Here is a 13,524-nt window from a genome sequence, read left to right on the forward strand (position 1 = left end):
GAATACAAGACCTGAAACCATAAAACTCCTAGAAGAAAACACAGAGGGTAAGCTCCTTGACATTAGTCTTGTATTTTTTGGGATATGACACCAAAGCAAAGGCAGCAAAAGCAAAAATTAACAAATGGGATGAAATCCAACTAAAAATCTGCACAGAAAAGGAAATCATAAGTGAAAAAGGCAGCCTACTGAATGAGAGAAAATATTTGCAAATCATATATCTAATAAGGAGTTAATATCCATTTTATACACACACACACACACACACACACAGAACCCATACAACTCAATAGCAAAAAAAAATACAATTTAAAGAAAATATAAAAAGAAACAAATGGAAATTGTAGAACTGAAAAATACAATGGCCCAAAAATTTTAAACTCACTGGATAGGCTCAATAGGAGAATGGAGAGAACAGAGGGAAATTAGTGAACTAGAAGGTAGATCAAGAGAAATTAGCCAATATGAATAACAGAAAAAAGATTGAAAACTTAAAAAGAGTGACTCGGACATGTGGGACAACAACAAAGTTTTCATATTTATATCACTGAAGTCCCAAAAGGACCATAGTAAATGAAAGGACCATAGAAAAATAATGTGTTACTTGTAGGGAAACAAAGATTTGAATGACTAGATTTATCTTCATAAACCATGGAGGTCAGCAAAAAGTGGAACAATATTTTATTTGCTAAAGGACTGTCAACCCAGAATTCCATAGCCTGCAAAAACTCTTCAGAAATGAAAGTAAAATTTAAAAAGGCAATATTGCAAATGTACATGGCAACTGAAACTCTGGCCTGAGCATCCATGTGGGGCTAGGAAATACTGGGGACAGTGGGTAATGAGAGTGAGTCTGTACCCTGTCTCAAAGGAGTAAGCACTTGTTAAGTCTAGGAGACAGCTGTCATGAGAATACAGGCCTAGTGCTGCCGCATAGTCTGGTCCTTCAAGGAAAGGCAGAAATCCGGATTTCTGTATTAAATCTCCTGATATGTCAACACTGGTAACTAATTCAGAACTTTAGAGAACTATTGGGGCAACACCAAACACAAACGTGAATAGGATACAACCTGATTCATTGGGTTTCTAGTTATATAGAGTTATCTTTTTCTTTGAACCTCAGAAATTCTACCAAGGTATATCTAGTTAAAACTCTTCCCTTGGGACTTGCCTGGTGGTGCAGTGGTTAAGACTCTGTGCTCCCAATGCAGGGGGCCCGGGTTCGATCCCTGGTCCGGGAACTAGATCCCACATGCATACTGCAACTAAGAGTTTGCGTGCTACAAATGAGCTGGTGAGGTGCAATTAAGGAGCCCATTGCAACTAAGGAGCCCATGTGTCACAACTAAGAAGCCGGTGAGCCGCAACTAAGGAGTCTGCCTGATGCAACTAAGACCCAACACATCCAAATAAATAAGTAAATAAATTTAAAAGAACAAAAACAAAAGTCTTTCCTCATAAATTCTGCTCAGCACAGAAAGGAACCATCTTATTACTAAGAGTTTTCTTTGACTCTGGGAATTTGTCTTATTGTTGGTTTTGCATCATCACCATATTCTCCTTCTGGAACTCATATTTTACATTTATTTTATTTCCTATATAATTTTCCTTCCCCATGACCCTGTCTTTTTTTTGGGGGAGGGTCACCATTTCTATCCTTTCTCTCCTGAGAATTTTTTTTTCAAGAGTTAATTCTGGATATAGCAATGATTCACTTTTTGCTGTGGAATTTGAAGATTTAGCTTACTTTATATCCTCTTAACTCATCCTCCATATATACTGTATATAGTATATATAATCCTCCATATATACTATATCACAATTTTCATTTAAATTGTTGTTCAGTTCACTCACTGACTGTAAATGTTTTTTGTTGCTGAGCTCTGTAGTCACATTTCACTCCTTGTACAACTTTTCTTTTCCATGGAGTTAAACCTTGTCTTAATTGAGAGTTTGCTTAGTTTTCTGTTTATCTGTCACTCATCTCTTTTCAGACACATCAGGTAACTGTGGGGTATTGTTCTGTTTGGTTGTTTTTGTATACTAGCCTGGTGTGTCTTTTTTTTTTTAATTTTTATTGGAGTATAGCGGCTTTACAATGTTGTATTAGTTTCTATTGTACAGGAAAGTGAATCAGTTATACATATATCCACTCTTTTATTTTATTTATTTATTTATTTTTAAAGACTTTTTTTCATGTGGACCATTTTTAACGCCTTTATTGAATTTGTTACAGTGTTGCTTCTGTTTTGTTTTGTTTTTTTGGCCCTGAGGCATGTGGGATCTTAGCTTCCCTATAGAACCTGCACTCCCTCCATTGGAAGGCAGAGTCTTAACCACTGGACTGCCAGGGAAGTCCCCCTATCCACTCTTTTTTAGATTTCCTTCCCATTTAGGTCACCACAGAGCATTGAGTAGAGTTCCCTGTGCTATACAGTATGTTCTCACTAGTTATCTGTTTTATATATAGTAGTGAATATATGTCAGTCCCAATCTCCCAATTCATCCCACCCCCCCTTCCCCCCTTGGTAACAGTAAGTTTGTTTTTTACATCTGTGACTCTGTGCTTTGCAAATAAGTTCATCTGTACCATTTTTCTAGATCCCACATATAAGTGATATTATATGATATTTGTCTTTCTCTTTCTGACTTATTTTATATGACAATCTCTAGGTCCATCCATGTCACTGCAAATGGCATTATTTCGTTTCTTTTTATGACTGAGTAATATTCCATTGTATATATGTACCACATCTCCTTTATCCATTCCTCTGTCGATGGATATTTAGGTTGCTGCCATGTCCTGGCTATTGTACATGGTGCTGCAATGAACATTGGGTGCATGCATCCTTTTGAATTATGGTTTTCTCCAGATATATGCCCAGGAGTGGGATTGCTGGGTCATATGGCAGCTCTATTTTTAGTTTTTTAAGGGACCTCCATACTGTTCTCCATAGTGGCTGTACCAATTTACATTCCCACCAACAGTATAGGAGTGTTCCTTTTTCTCCACACCCTCTCCAGCATTTACTGTTTGTAGATTTTTTCATGATGGCCATTCTGACCAGTGTGAGGTGATACCTCATTATAGTTTTGATTTGCATTTCTCTAATAATTAGTGGTATTGAGCGTCTTTCATTTGTTTTTTGCCCATCTGTATGTCTTCTTTGGAGAAATGTCTATTTAGATCTTGTACCCAGTTTTTGATTGGGTTGTTTGTTTTTTTGATATTGAGCTGTATGAGCTGTTTGTATATTTTGGAGATTAATCCCTTGTCAGTTGCTTCATTTGCAAATATTTTCTCCTGTTCTGTGGTTTGTTTTTTAACTGAGATATCCCTCCTCTAACCCTCTGTTCTTCCTCCCCAGGTGTGATTGTAACATAACTTTATTTTAGAATTTTCCTTTATTATCATCCAGTGGATTCCCTTAGGATCATCCCTTTGATTCCCTTAACTCCTCCCCTTTGAATTCATTTTGATTCTCTTCTGTATTTCCATGCCTTGGATACTTTTGTATACCAAGACTGTTGGATCTCTTGCCTTGCTCTTTCTTGATTTGTTTCCTTATTATTCTGAAGCACATCTTTCAAAAGCAACCAAGGGAAGGATGCAAAAGAAGTAATAGAAAATATATTTTGTGAATCCTTTCATGAATTAAAATGTTTTCATTTCACTCTCATAATTTGATTGATAATTTGACTGGAGATGTCATTTTAGGTTGAAAAACTTCAACTTTTTAAAGGCATTGCTCCGAGGATTTCTAAAATCTTCTATTATCTAGTGTTGTAGAGAAGTCCAAAACCCATTCAGGTTCTTAATTCTTTTAAGTGACCTGTTTAATCTCTTTGGAAGCTTTTAGCATTTGTTATTTATTTATGATGTTCTAATATTTTGTGTTGAGGTATCATGATGTTGATTTTATTCTTTCATGTACCAGGGCACTCACTTATTCCAGAAACAAAAAATCTCTGAAATTTTCTTCTGTAATTTTGTTGATCATTTGTTCCGCATTGTTTTCGCTTTTTCTCTGTTCCCTATGTTTCACTGTTGATTGATCATTTTTTATGTCCAGTGCTTGGCACCATGTCTGACACATAGTAAGAGCTCATTAAATTTTTGAATGATTGAACACTCATAATTCAGATCTTAAATTTTTTGTGCTACCTCTAGAATTTCTTTTTCTTTTTTTTAAATTGAAGTATAGTTGATTTACAATGTTGTGTTAGTTTCTGGTGTATAGTGACATGATTCAGTTATACATGTATATATACATATTATTTTTTAATAAGTTCTCTGTGCTATACAGTAGGACCTTGTTGTTTATCTATTTTATATATAGTAGTTTGTATCTGCTCTTTTTTTTCTAGTTTCCATCTCTCTTTTTATGTTGTACTTTCTGTAAGGTTTTATTAAGTTCTCATCTTTGTATTTTTTTTTTTTTTTTTCTTTTTGCTGTATGCGGGCCTCTCACTGTTGCGGCCTCTCCCGTTGCGGAGCACAGGCTCCGGATGCGCAGGCCCAGCGGCCATGGCTCACGGGCCCAGCCGCTCCGCGGCACATGGGATCCTCCCAGACCGGGGCACGAACCCGTATCCCCTGCATTGGCAGGCGGACTCTCAACCACTGCGCCACCAGGGAGGCCCTGTATTTTTATTTTAAAAAACATTTTCAGTATTTCTTTTTCTGACATCATTCTCTTATGGAATTGCTATATAATATTGTTTTTAGAAGCATTCTTGTCTTTTTTTTTAGAAGCATTCTTCTTTTGAATTTTGTTTTTTTTCCCTCCATTGTCTCTCCTGTTTCTCTGTGTATTTTAAGCTCTTATTTTTTTTTTGTTTTTGTTTTTTATTTATTTATTTATTTACTTTTGGCTGTGTTGGGTCTTCATTGCTGCGCACTGACTTTTTCTAGTTGCGGCGAGTGGGGGCTAGTCTTCGTTGTGGCGCACAGACTTCTCATTGCGGTGGCTTCTCTTGTTGCCGAGCATGGGCTCTAGGCACACGGGCTCCAGTAATTGTGGCACACGGGCTCAGTAGTGTGGCTCATGGGCTCTAGAGCACAGGCTTAGTAGTTGTGGCGCATGGGCTTAGTTGCAGTGTGGCATGTGGGATCTTTCCGGACCAGGGCACGAACCCGTGTCCCCTGCATTGGCAGGCAGATTCTTAACCACTGCACCACCAGGGAAGTCCCTTAAGCTCTTATATTTAATGTTTTCCTGAAATAGCTAGTGACTCAAAGCTATTTGCTCATATAAAGCTGTGGCATTAAAAAGCTGATTTGAGCTTGTTTGTGACAGGATTTGTAGATTTATTGGTGGTAGTTACTGTAGAGTGATCTGCCTAGAACAGTTCATTGGCTGACACCATCTATCAGGTCTTTTCTCTTGGGCTGATTTTCTCCAGAATAGGATCCTCTACTTTCTTTCTGGAATTAATAAAATAAGCATGGCTGCCCGATTCTTGAGAGTTTACTGGGTATAGTGGACTGTGGAATCAGCCTGCTATATGGAGTAGGTTTGAGAATCTGAAGTCTGTCTGTTTCTTACAGATTTTCAATTAATTACCCTTTTTGCAACCCTTATGCACCCTAGTTTCAAGGGTACCTGGTGATTGCATTCTTGAAAATATCTGGTATTCTACAGTAAGACTAATCCGTGACTTAGGTTTCAAGGCTCAAGGTTAATACATCATTTATTACTATTCCATCTGTTCTCTAATTTCCAAATTTTTGTTGATGCTCTTTTTTTTCCCTACTCTCATTGTCCTCATGGAGTTTCTTTTTTTGTTGAATCTCATTACTATCTTTAGTGGCACTTCATGAGAGAGCAGTAATAAATGCATATATCCAATGTGCCATATTTGCAAAAAGTGTGTCCTTTTAATTTTTAATTAATTAATTTTTTGTCCGTGTTGGGTCTTTGTTGCTGCGCGCAGTCTTTCTCTAGTTGCAGCGAGCAGGGGCTGCTCTTTGTTGCGGTGTGTGGGCTTCTCATTGCAGTGGATTCTGTTGTTGTGGAGCACAGGCTCTAGACGCGTGGGCTTCAGTAGTTGTCGCACGCGAGCTCAGTAGTTGTGGCTCAACGGGCTCTAGAGCACAGGCTCAGTAGTTGTGGCACATGGGCTTAGTTGCTCCGTGGCACGTGGGATCTTCCCAGACCGGGGATCAAACCTGTGTCCCCTGCATTGGCAGATGGATTCTTAACCATTGTGCCACCAGGGAAGTCCCTGTTCTTTTTCCCTAGAGGAAATTTTTAGACATTTTTCATTAAGGAGTATATATTTAAATACTTTCTAATTGAGTCAGTCAGTAAATACTTGTAGATCTTCCAGTATGTACCATGTACCATGCTCAGAGTTGGATACACATTGATGAAGACAATACACATTTTCCTTGCCTTCACAGAACTTAAGACCTATTGAAGGAAAAGATAGTAAATGAACCTAAATAAGTATGTAATTACAAATTATGAAAATCCTGTTAAGGAAGAGAACAGAGTGCTAAAAATATAATTACAAGGAGGGTGTAATTTGGTCATAGGATCAGAGAAGACCTCAAAAAGTATGACCTTTATGTAGAGATTTGGAAAATGAGTAATAGTTACCAAGACCAAGAGTAAAAGAAAATACCTTCTATACATAAGGAAAAGTACCTAGAAAGGTCTAAACAGGGACTAATAATTAGGAGCATTTGAAGAACTATAAAATAGGACCAATGTGGATGGAGCTTAGAAACCAAAATGGAGCATAGTGTGAGATTTGGTTGAAAGGCAGGCAGGAACCAGATCATTCAGAGTTTTGTAGACCACATTCAGGAGTTTGGCTTTTATTGTAAGAGCGATATTATATAGGAAACCACCAAAGGATTTTAAGCAGAGCATTGTCAGGCTAATGCCATTCTAGTGACACGGATTCAAGACTACAAACCTCAAGTGGAGAAACTAGGTTGGAGGCTATTCCAGTATTCCAAGGGAGAGATATTTCATATTAGGTATTATATTGAATATAAAGGGAAGAGTGTCAGGATATATTTAGGAACAGTATTAAACAGTATTTGCTAAATAATTTTATGAGAGGAAGATGAATAAGATGGTACTAGAATGATCTTCACTTTTTTGGCTTGAGGTTTTTCCTCTGGGTCCATAGTGTGGTCTTCAAAACACTTCACTTGCCTAACATCCCTATTTTTATATGGAAATTCTTCCATAATATTATCTCCCAGATACTAAATAATTATTTAATACCAAGTATTTTTTCATGTAGTATTCCCAGTCCTCACAATGATTATAATAGTTATCATTCCTGTCATATAGACAGACAGTTGGGGGCTCAGAAAGATGAACTAATTTGCCCAAGAAAACAAAGCTTGTAATTAACTGAGTTTGAGTTCAAAACTCGTACAACTGAATCTTGTACCTCTGATCTTTCCATAGCAATACACTGCCTCCCATTATATTCTTTTCACTTCTCTTTGAACCTACAAATGCCCTTCCTGTCAGTTGGTCATCACTACTACAGTGCTTGTGTACTTGTTAAGTCCTCTCCTCTTTTTTCCTAAGTTCAGAATCACAGAATTGCAAGGCATAGTATTTTCATCAAACCCCAAGCATATACCATATCGAGCCACAGAAAACCCTCCCTATATAACACTCATGCTAGGTTTATTCAGCACCTGACTTTTCTTAAGGTACTCTCCCATCTGGATTGCCACCTTCTATTTCCCTGTCAATGGTTGAAGAGAACCTAAGCCTCTAGTTACTTAATCTAGAATTTTCAGCAGTGATGGAAATGTCTGATGTTTGTGATTTCCAGTATGGTAGACACTAGCCATATTTGGATATTTCTAACACTAGAAATGTGGATATTGCCACTGAGGAACTGAATTTGAATTTTTATTTAATCTTAATTATGTTAAATTCAAATAGACATATATGCTAGTAGCTACTGTAATGGACAATACAGATCTAACCAGGGCCTGGAAAACTTCTCAACAGGCCAGATAGTAAATATTTTAGGCTTGCAGTCAATCTGGTCTCTGTTGCAACTGAAGCTCACAAACAGCCATAGACAATACATAAATGAATAAATGTGGCTGTGTTCCAATAAAACTTTACTTATAAAAATTATTGTAGGGCTACAGTACATAGTCTGCCAACCCCTGGACATTCTCCCTTAGACATATTCTTTTAATCCTGACAACCACCCTATTAAGTGATATGATCATTCCCCTTATTTTAGAGTTCATGCTGTGTGCTGCTCTTATATGTGTGTTTGCATATGCTGTGAGATTTTGTGTGTGTGTATGTATGATTAGAGCCATCCTGTAACAAGGGAGTCTAAGGCATCTGTATATTTAGCAAGCTCCCATAAGTAATTCTGATTTATAGCAATGTTTAGAAACCAGTGGCTTACTTACTGTCCTCACCTTACTATGTCATCTCTCTTCACTCTTCTTTTCTTGTCCATTTTTAAAAATTTCAGTTTAATTCTCCCATTTAAATTGAAGTATTATTTCTCCCAAACAAGAAAAATGTGAGTGATTGCTTTCATATTTTCTTTCAGTCCTGGAGTCAAGATGTGAGACCAAGAAATTATTTCTGAAGAAGGAAATTTATGAAATAGAGTCAGCCCAGTGGGAGATAATGGAAAGACTTACAAGACATGACCTTCAGTGCTCTAGTTTCAGAGATGATTGGGAATGTAATGGCCAGTTTGAGAAACAACATGGCTCTCAGGAGGGACATTTCAGTCAACTGATATTCACCCGTGAAGGCATGCCCACTTTTAGTCAACATCCATCCTTTACATTACAGCAAATCATTAGTAATAAAGAAAAATACTGTGCAACTAAGGAATATAGGAAAACCTTTAGACATGACTCACAGCTTACCACCCATCAGATAATTCATACTGTTGAGAAACCCTATGAATGTAAGGAATGTGGAAAGGCCTTTAGACATCCCTCAAGACTCAGTCATCATCAGAAAATTCATACTGGCAAGAAACCCTTTGAATGTAAGGAATGTGGAAAAACCTTTATTTGTGGCTCAGACCTTACTCGACATCACCGAATTCACACTGGTGAGAAACCCTATGAATGTAAGGAATGTGGAAAGGCCTTTAGTAGTGGCTCCAACTTCACTCGACATCAGAGAATTCACACTGGTGAAAAGCCCTATGAATGTAAAGAATGTGGGAAGGCCTTTAGTAGTGGCTCAAACTTTACTCAACATCAGAGAATTCATACAGGGGAGAAACCCTATGAATGTAAGGAATGTGGCAATGCCTTTAGTCAGAGCTCACAGCTTATTAAACATCAGAGAATCCACACAGGTGAGAAACCCTATGAATGTAAGGAATGTGAAAAGGCTTTTCGTTCTGGTTCAGACCTTACCCGACATCAGAGAATTCATACTGGTGAGAAGCCCTATGAATGTAAGATATGTGGGAAAGCCTATTCTCAGAGTTCACAACTTATTAGTCATCATAGAATTCATACTAGTGAGAAACCCTATGAATATAGGGAATGTGGGAAGACCTTTAATTATGACTCACAGCTGATTCAACATCAAAATTTGTACTGGTGATAAAACATAGAATATATGAAATGTGTGCAAATGCTTTTATTTACAGCTCAAAACTATTAACATCAACTATTTAACAAAAGAGAATTTATCTCTATATTAATCCCTCTAAATAGAATGAGGTAAAACATCTTATTTGCTGACTACAGCTTGTTCAACCCAAGAAAATTCATGTAGGAGAAACACCCTATGAGTAGAATACGTTTTGGAAGCCATTTAATAAAAGCCCCTATTTCCCTTGCCATCAGGTAATTCAGTCTAGTAAATACTCAAAATGACAACACTTCTGGCACCTTTCTAACCTTATCTTAAACATCAGAGAATACATGCTGAAATGTAATCCTGTGATTTTCATTTTATTTTCCCCCAATTTGTCTATAGTTGTAATATTCTTAATCTTTTAATCCATTTAAATTTATATAACTGTAAAGTCCATCTGTGTATATCATGGTTTGTAAAATATCTTTATTTTTAAGATACCTTTAGTACCCAAGAGCAGTGACCTCTTTATTTTTGAAGATAGCTTATTCCTTTTGCTCTTTACAAAATTTAGACTTTCTTGTAAAAACGTTCATGTAATGACTTACCACTCAGTAAATAGAGATCCTTTACTATCTTCATGGTGTTTTCCTTGTGTTGCTGTAATATCATTTCATCAAATCCCTATTGATAGACATTGTAGTTTCCTCCAGCATTTTTGCCATTATACACAGTGCCCTGACGGGCATTCTCCGTAGGTATATCTTTGTGTCATGTCTTTTATTTTAATTGCAGAAATAATGCCTCAATATATATTTCCCTTATGATAGGTTTAAACATTACAAGTAAGGCCTTTGACCACTATCCTTGTACCCATATCCCTCCTTGTTTAGTATTTATCCTTCCTGAGCATTTTTCTATGTTTTTATACATACATGTTTTGGTAGAAATTATAAAATAGGGATAATTATAATACCTACCTCATAATTTTGTGTGAGGATCAAATAAAGAGACACAAAGTGCTTAGAATTGTGCCTGTCATATAATAAATAGATACCCACAGAATGTTGGTCATTGTTAATTGTATTCATCGTTGTCATTATTAGTATTATTTGTTGAAAAGCAACTGTTTCTACAGACCTTATTCAACGTCAGACAGGACAGATAATTGAAGAAAGACCCATTGAGGGTAATGAATTAAGAAAATTTCCATTATCACTTACTTCCTATGGAACATGAAGTAATCCTGGGTGTTGGTGGGGAAAGTAATGTGTGTAATGAGTAGGAAAGGCTGTATTCAGACTGGTATCCTTTTCACTACATCATATAATACCTAATATAAAGACAGACGATAATATAGACAAAACATTGGTGACACTGATGAAAAAGTATGAAAAGACAAACAGTATTATGTTTGAAAATGAATATGATTTTAAATGTTATACTGAATATAGTACTTCCAATGCATTTGAAAACCTAAACAAAATTATTTTTTAGGAAAATAAAAATTACAGTATTGACTCAGAGAATTAAACTCTTGGGAGACTCGTAAACACAGGTAAAAGGGGAAATTTAGCGTGAGATATAGTAGCTATTACTAATGAAGCATCAAACCCAATTTCTTTTCAGGCAGAACTCTTTTTTTAAAAAATTGGGGTATAATTGATACCAACATTATATTAGTTTCAGGTGCACAACATAATAATCTGATGTTTGTATACATTGGGAAATGACCAGCATAATAAGTCTAGTTAACATCCACCACCATGCATACTTACAGAATGTTTTTTCTTGTGATGAGAACAGGAAAGACTTTATCAAGTATTCAAGGAACTATTTGTTATATAGAAGTAGACATCTCATAACATACTCTAACATAATCCTGATGTTAGATATGGATTAGGAGAACACAAACAGGAAGCTATTTTTCAGGGTCATCCATGAAGATATATACAAGCATACTAAAGAAAACAGCAAACTGTAGGTATCTATTAAGTGAACAGAAATGAACCTGCATTGGGACAGTAACTGAAGAGGATCTCCAGTGCCCAGTTCCAGCTAATGAGTGCTATGAGAAAATGCAGGCCTTGTTTTGCCAGCTCTTCTGACTTTTGGGGAAAATCCAGAAATCTACATTTTTTTCAGTGTGATAGCCCTTGATTTTTTAAATGGCGGCTAGGGTTTTGTTTGGTTTTTTTTAAAACATGGTATGGACCAAAGATATATTGATGCTGCAAGTAGCAAATGATCCATAGCTTTTGTTCTGGACACTAGAGCAGTGAGTGTGCAAAAGGCTCACAGGAGGACTTTTTAATAGTGCAAATCCCTTAGCCCCAAGGAAACTTAAGGGCGGCAGGGGAATTGTGAAATACAAGATAATTTACCTGGAATTTCTTAGATGTGAAAAGTATTTTCAGAGAGAAAGTAGCTAAGGTCCAAATACAGTTTTTTTTTAAGGACTTGATCCAGTCCCATATTTTCTACATGCAGTTTTTTATTCTCAGCATCATGTCATTTAAAAACTAGGGTATATTTTATATGTTGTAATCCCATCCTTGAGCTATATAACTGTATACACACACAACTGAAAAGAATAACGAGTTAACCTATTGAGAAAAATAAATAGCCAGACCATCACTCTAGCAACAAATATGTCACTGGAATTATGCATTCTGTTTTAGACCAAGGGTCAGCAAACTTTCTGTAAAGGACCGGAAAATAAATATTTTACACTCTGTATGTCATACTATTTCTGTTGCAACTACTCACCTCTGCCATTATAGTGTGGAAGCCTACTAAAATTTCTTAAGAAATCCTGAAGTTTAAAAAAAAGTCCCACAGCTTAGCTTTGTTTAGGTTTAGGTTAGTGTTTGAGATGGGCCTTTACTGTGCCTCAATTTTCATGCTCAGCAAGCAGCTTCCTACATTGAATGGTACCATTCTGTGGAAGGAAAATCCATATATCCAAAGTTACTATAGATCTGTCCTTCTATGCCCCACTCTCTTTTTTCTTAGATCCCGTATTAGAGGACTTTAAAAAACAAAACAAAACATTGAGCTACTTTATTTTTTACGAGGCATGAAAAAGTAAAATATTTAATAATCAATTTGAGATAAGTAGAGTGAGCAACATATCTGCAGATGGAAGAATTAGTAAAGATGAGGCTGTTTTGTTCTAATATTTTGCATTACACTAAAATGAGAACTAAGTGAAATTTTATATTCTTTTTTCATTTTAAAGTCATTTATTGAGTTCCTCATCTAAAATTACAGAAGTAATGCATTTGCACTTGAACCAATGAAACAATGCCAGTAAAAAGAAAAAAACAGTATCTCTGCTCCTCTCCATTCCTCACTCCCTTCCCCTCTGTCCATTTCCTTCTGAGTAATGTCTAAACTTCGTGTATCTCCCCCATATACTTCTTCATGCTTAAACAGTAACACAAATAAATTATTTTAGTATTTTTTACCCCCCAAAATGGATGATAGTTTATACATTTCTTTGTAATTTGCTTTCTTACATTCAACAGTACATTTTGGATTTTCTTTCAAGTCAGTAAATGATGATTAAACTTAGTTGTTTTAATGGTTACAGTATATTCCACAGTATGCTTGTACCAATACCTACTCAACTACAGTATTTCCCCAGTTGTGGTATTTCATATTATCTCCTCTTCTTTGCCATTTAAAATTAGTGCTGCAATAAACATTCATATATTATATTCTTGTCTATTTATTTTATTTCTATAAAATAGGTTTCCCAAAACATTTCCAGTGTTCTCCATGTTTCTTAGAAAAGTATTGCTTATAGAAAATTTCAGAGGATAAGAGGATAAAGGAAAAAAGTGCAGTTTTTCATGTGTTTATGTGGGTGTGTACACACACAGATTTAACACAATCCATCTGGATTGATTATTATATATGGTGTGATATAGTATGTTGGCTTGTTCTTATCCAGAAA

General features: G+C 36.1%; 1 protein-coding gene across 4 annotated transcripts in view; it reads left to right on the top strand.

Moving 5' to 3' along the window:
- LOC309795553 (uncharacterized protein) overlaps positions 1–10,619 on the top strand; it is a 61,090-nt gene extending 50,471 nt beyond the window's left edge. For all 4 annotated transcript variants that reach the window (XM_082607998.1, XM_082608000.1, XM_082608001.1 and 1 more), the window contains one exon: positions 8,563–10,619. In XM_082607998.1, coding sequence (XP_082464124.1) covers positions 8,563–9,587 — 1,025 coding nt within the window. In that variant the 3' untranslated portion in view covers positions 9,588–10,619. The remainder of the gene's footprint in view (positions 1–8,562) is intronic.
- Positions 10,620–13,524: the final 2,905 nt, after the last annotated feature.

This window comes from Mesoplodon mirus (assembly GCF_964341445.2).
Source record: "Mesoplodon mirus genome assembly, chromosome: 19".
In the NCBI taxonomy this organism is placed as follows: Eukaryota; Metazoa; Chordata; class Mammalia; order Artiodactyla; family Ziphiidae; genus Mesoplodon; species Mesoplodon mirus.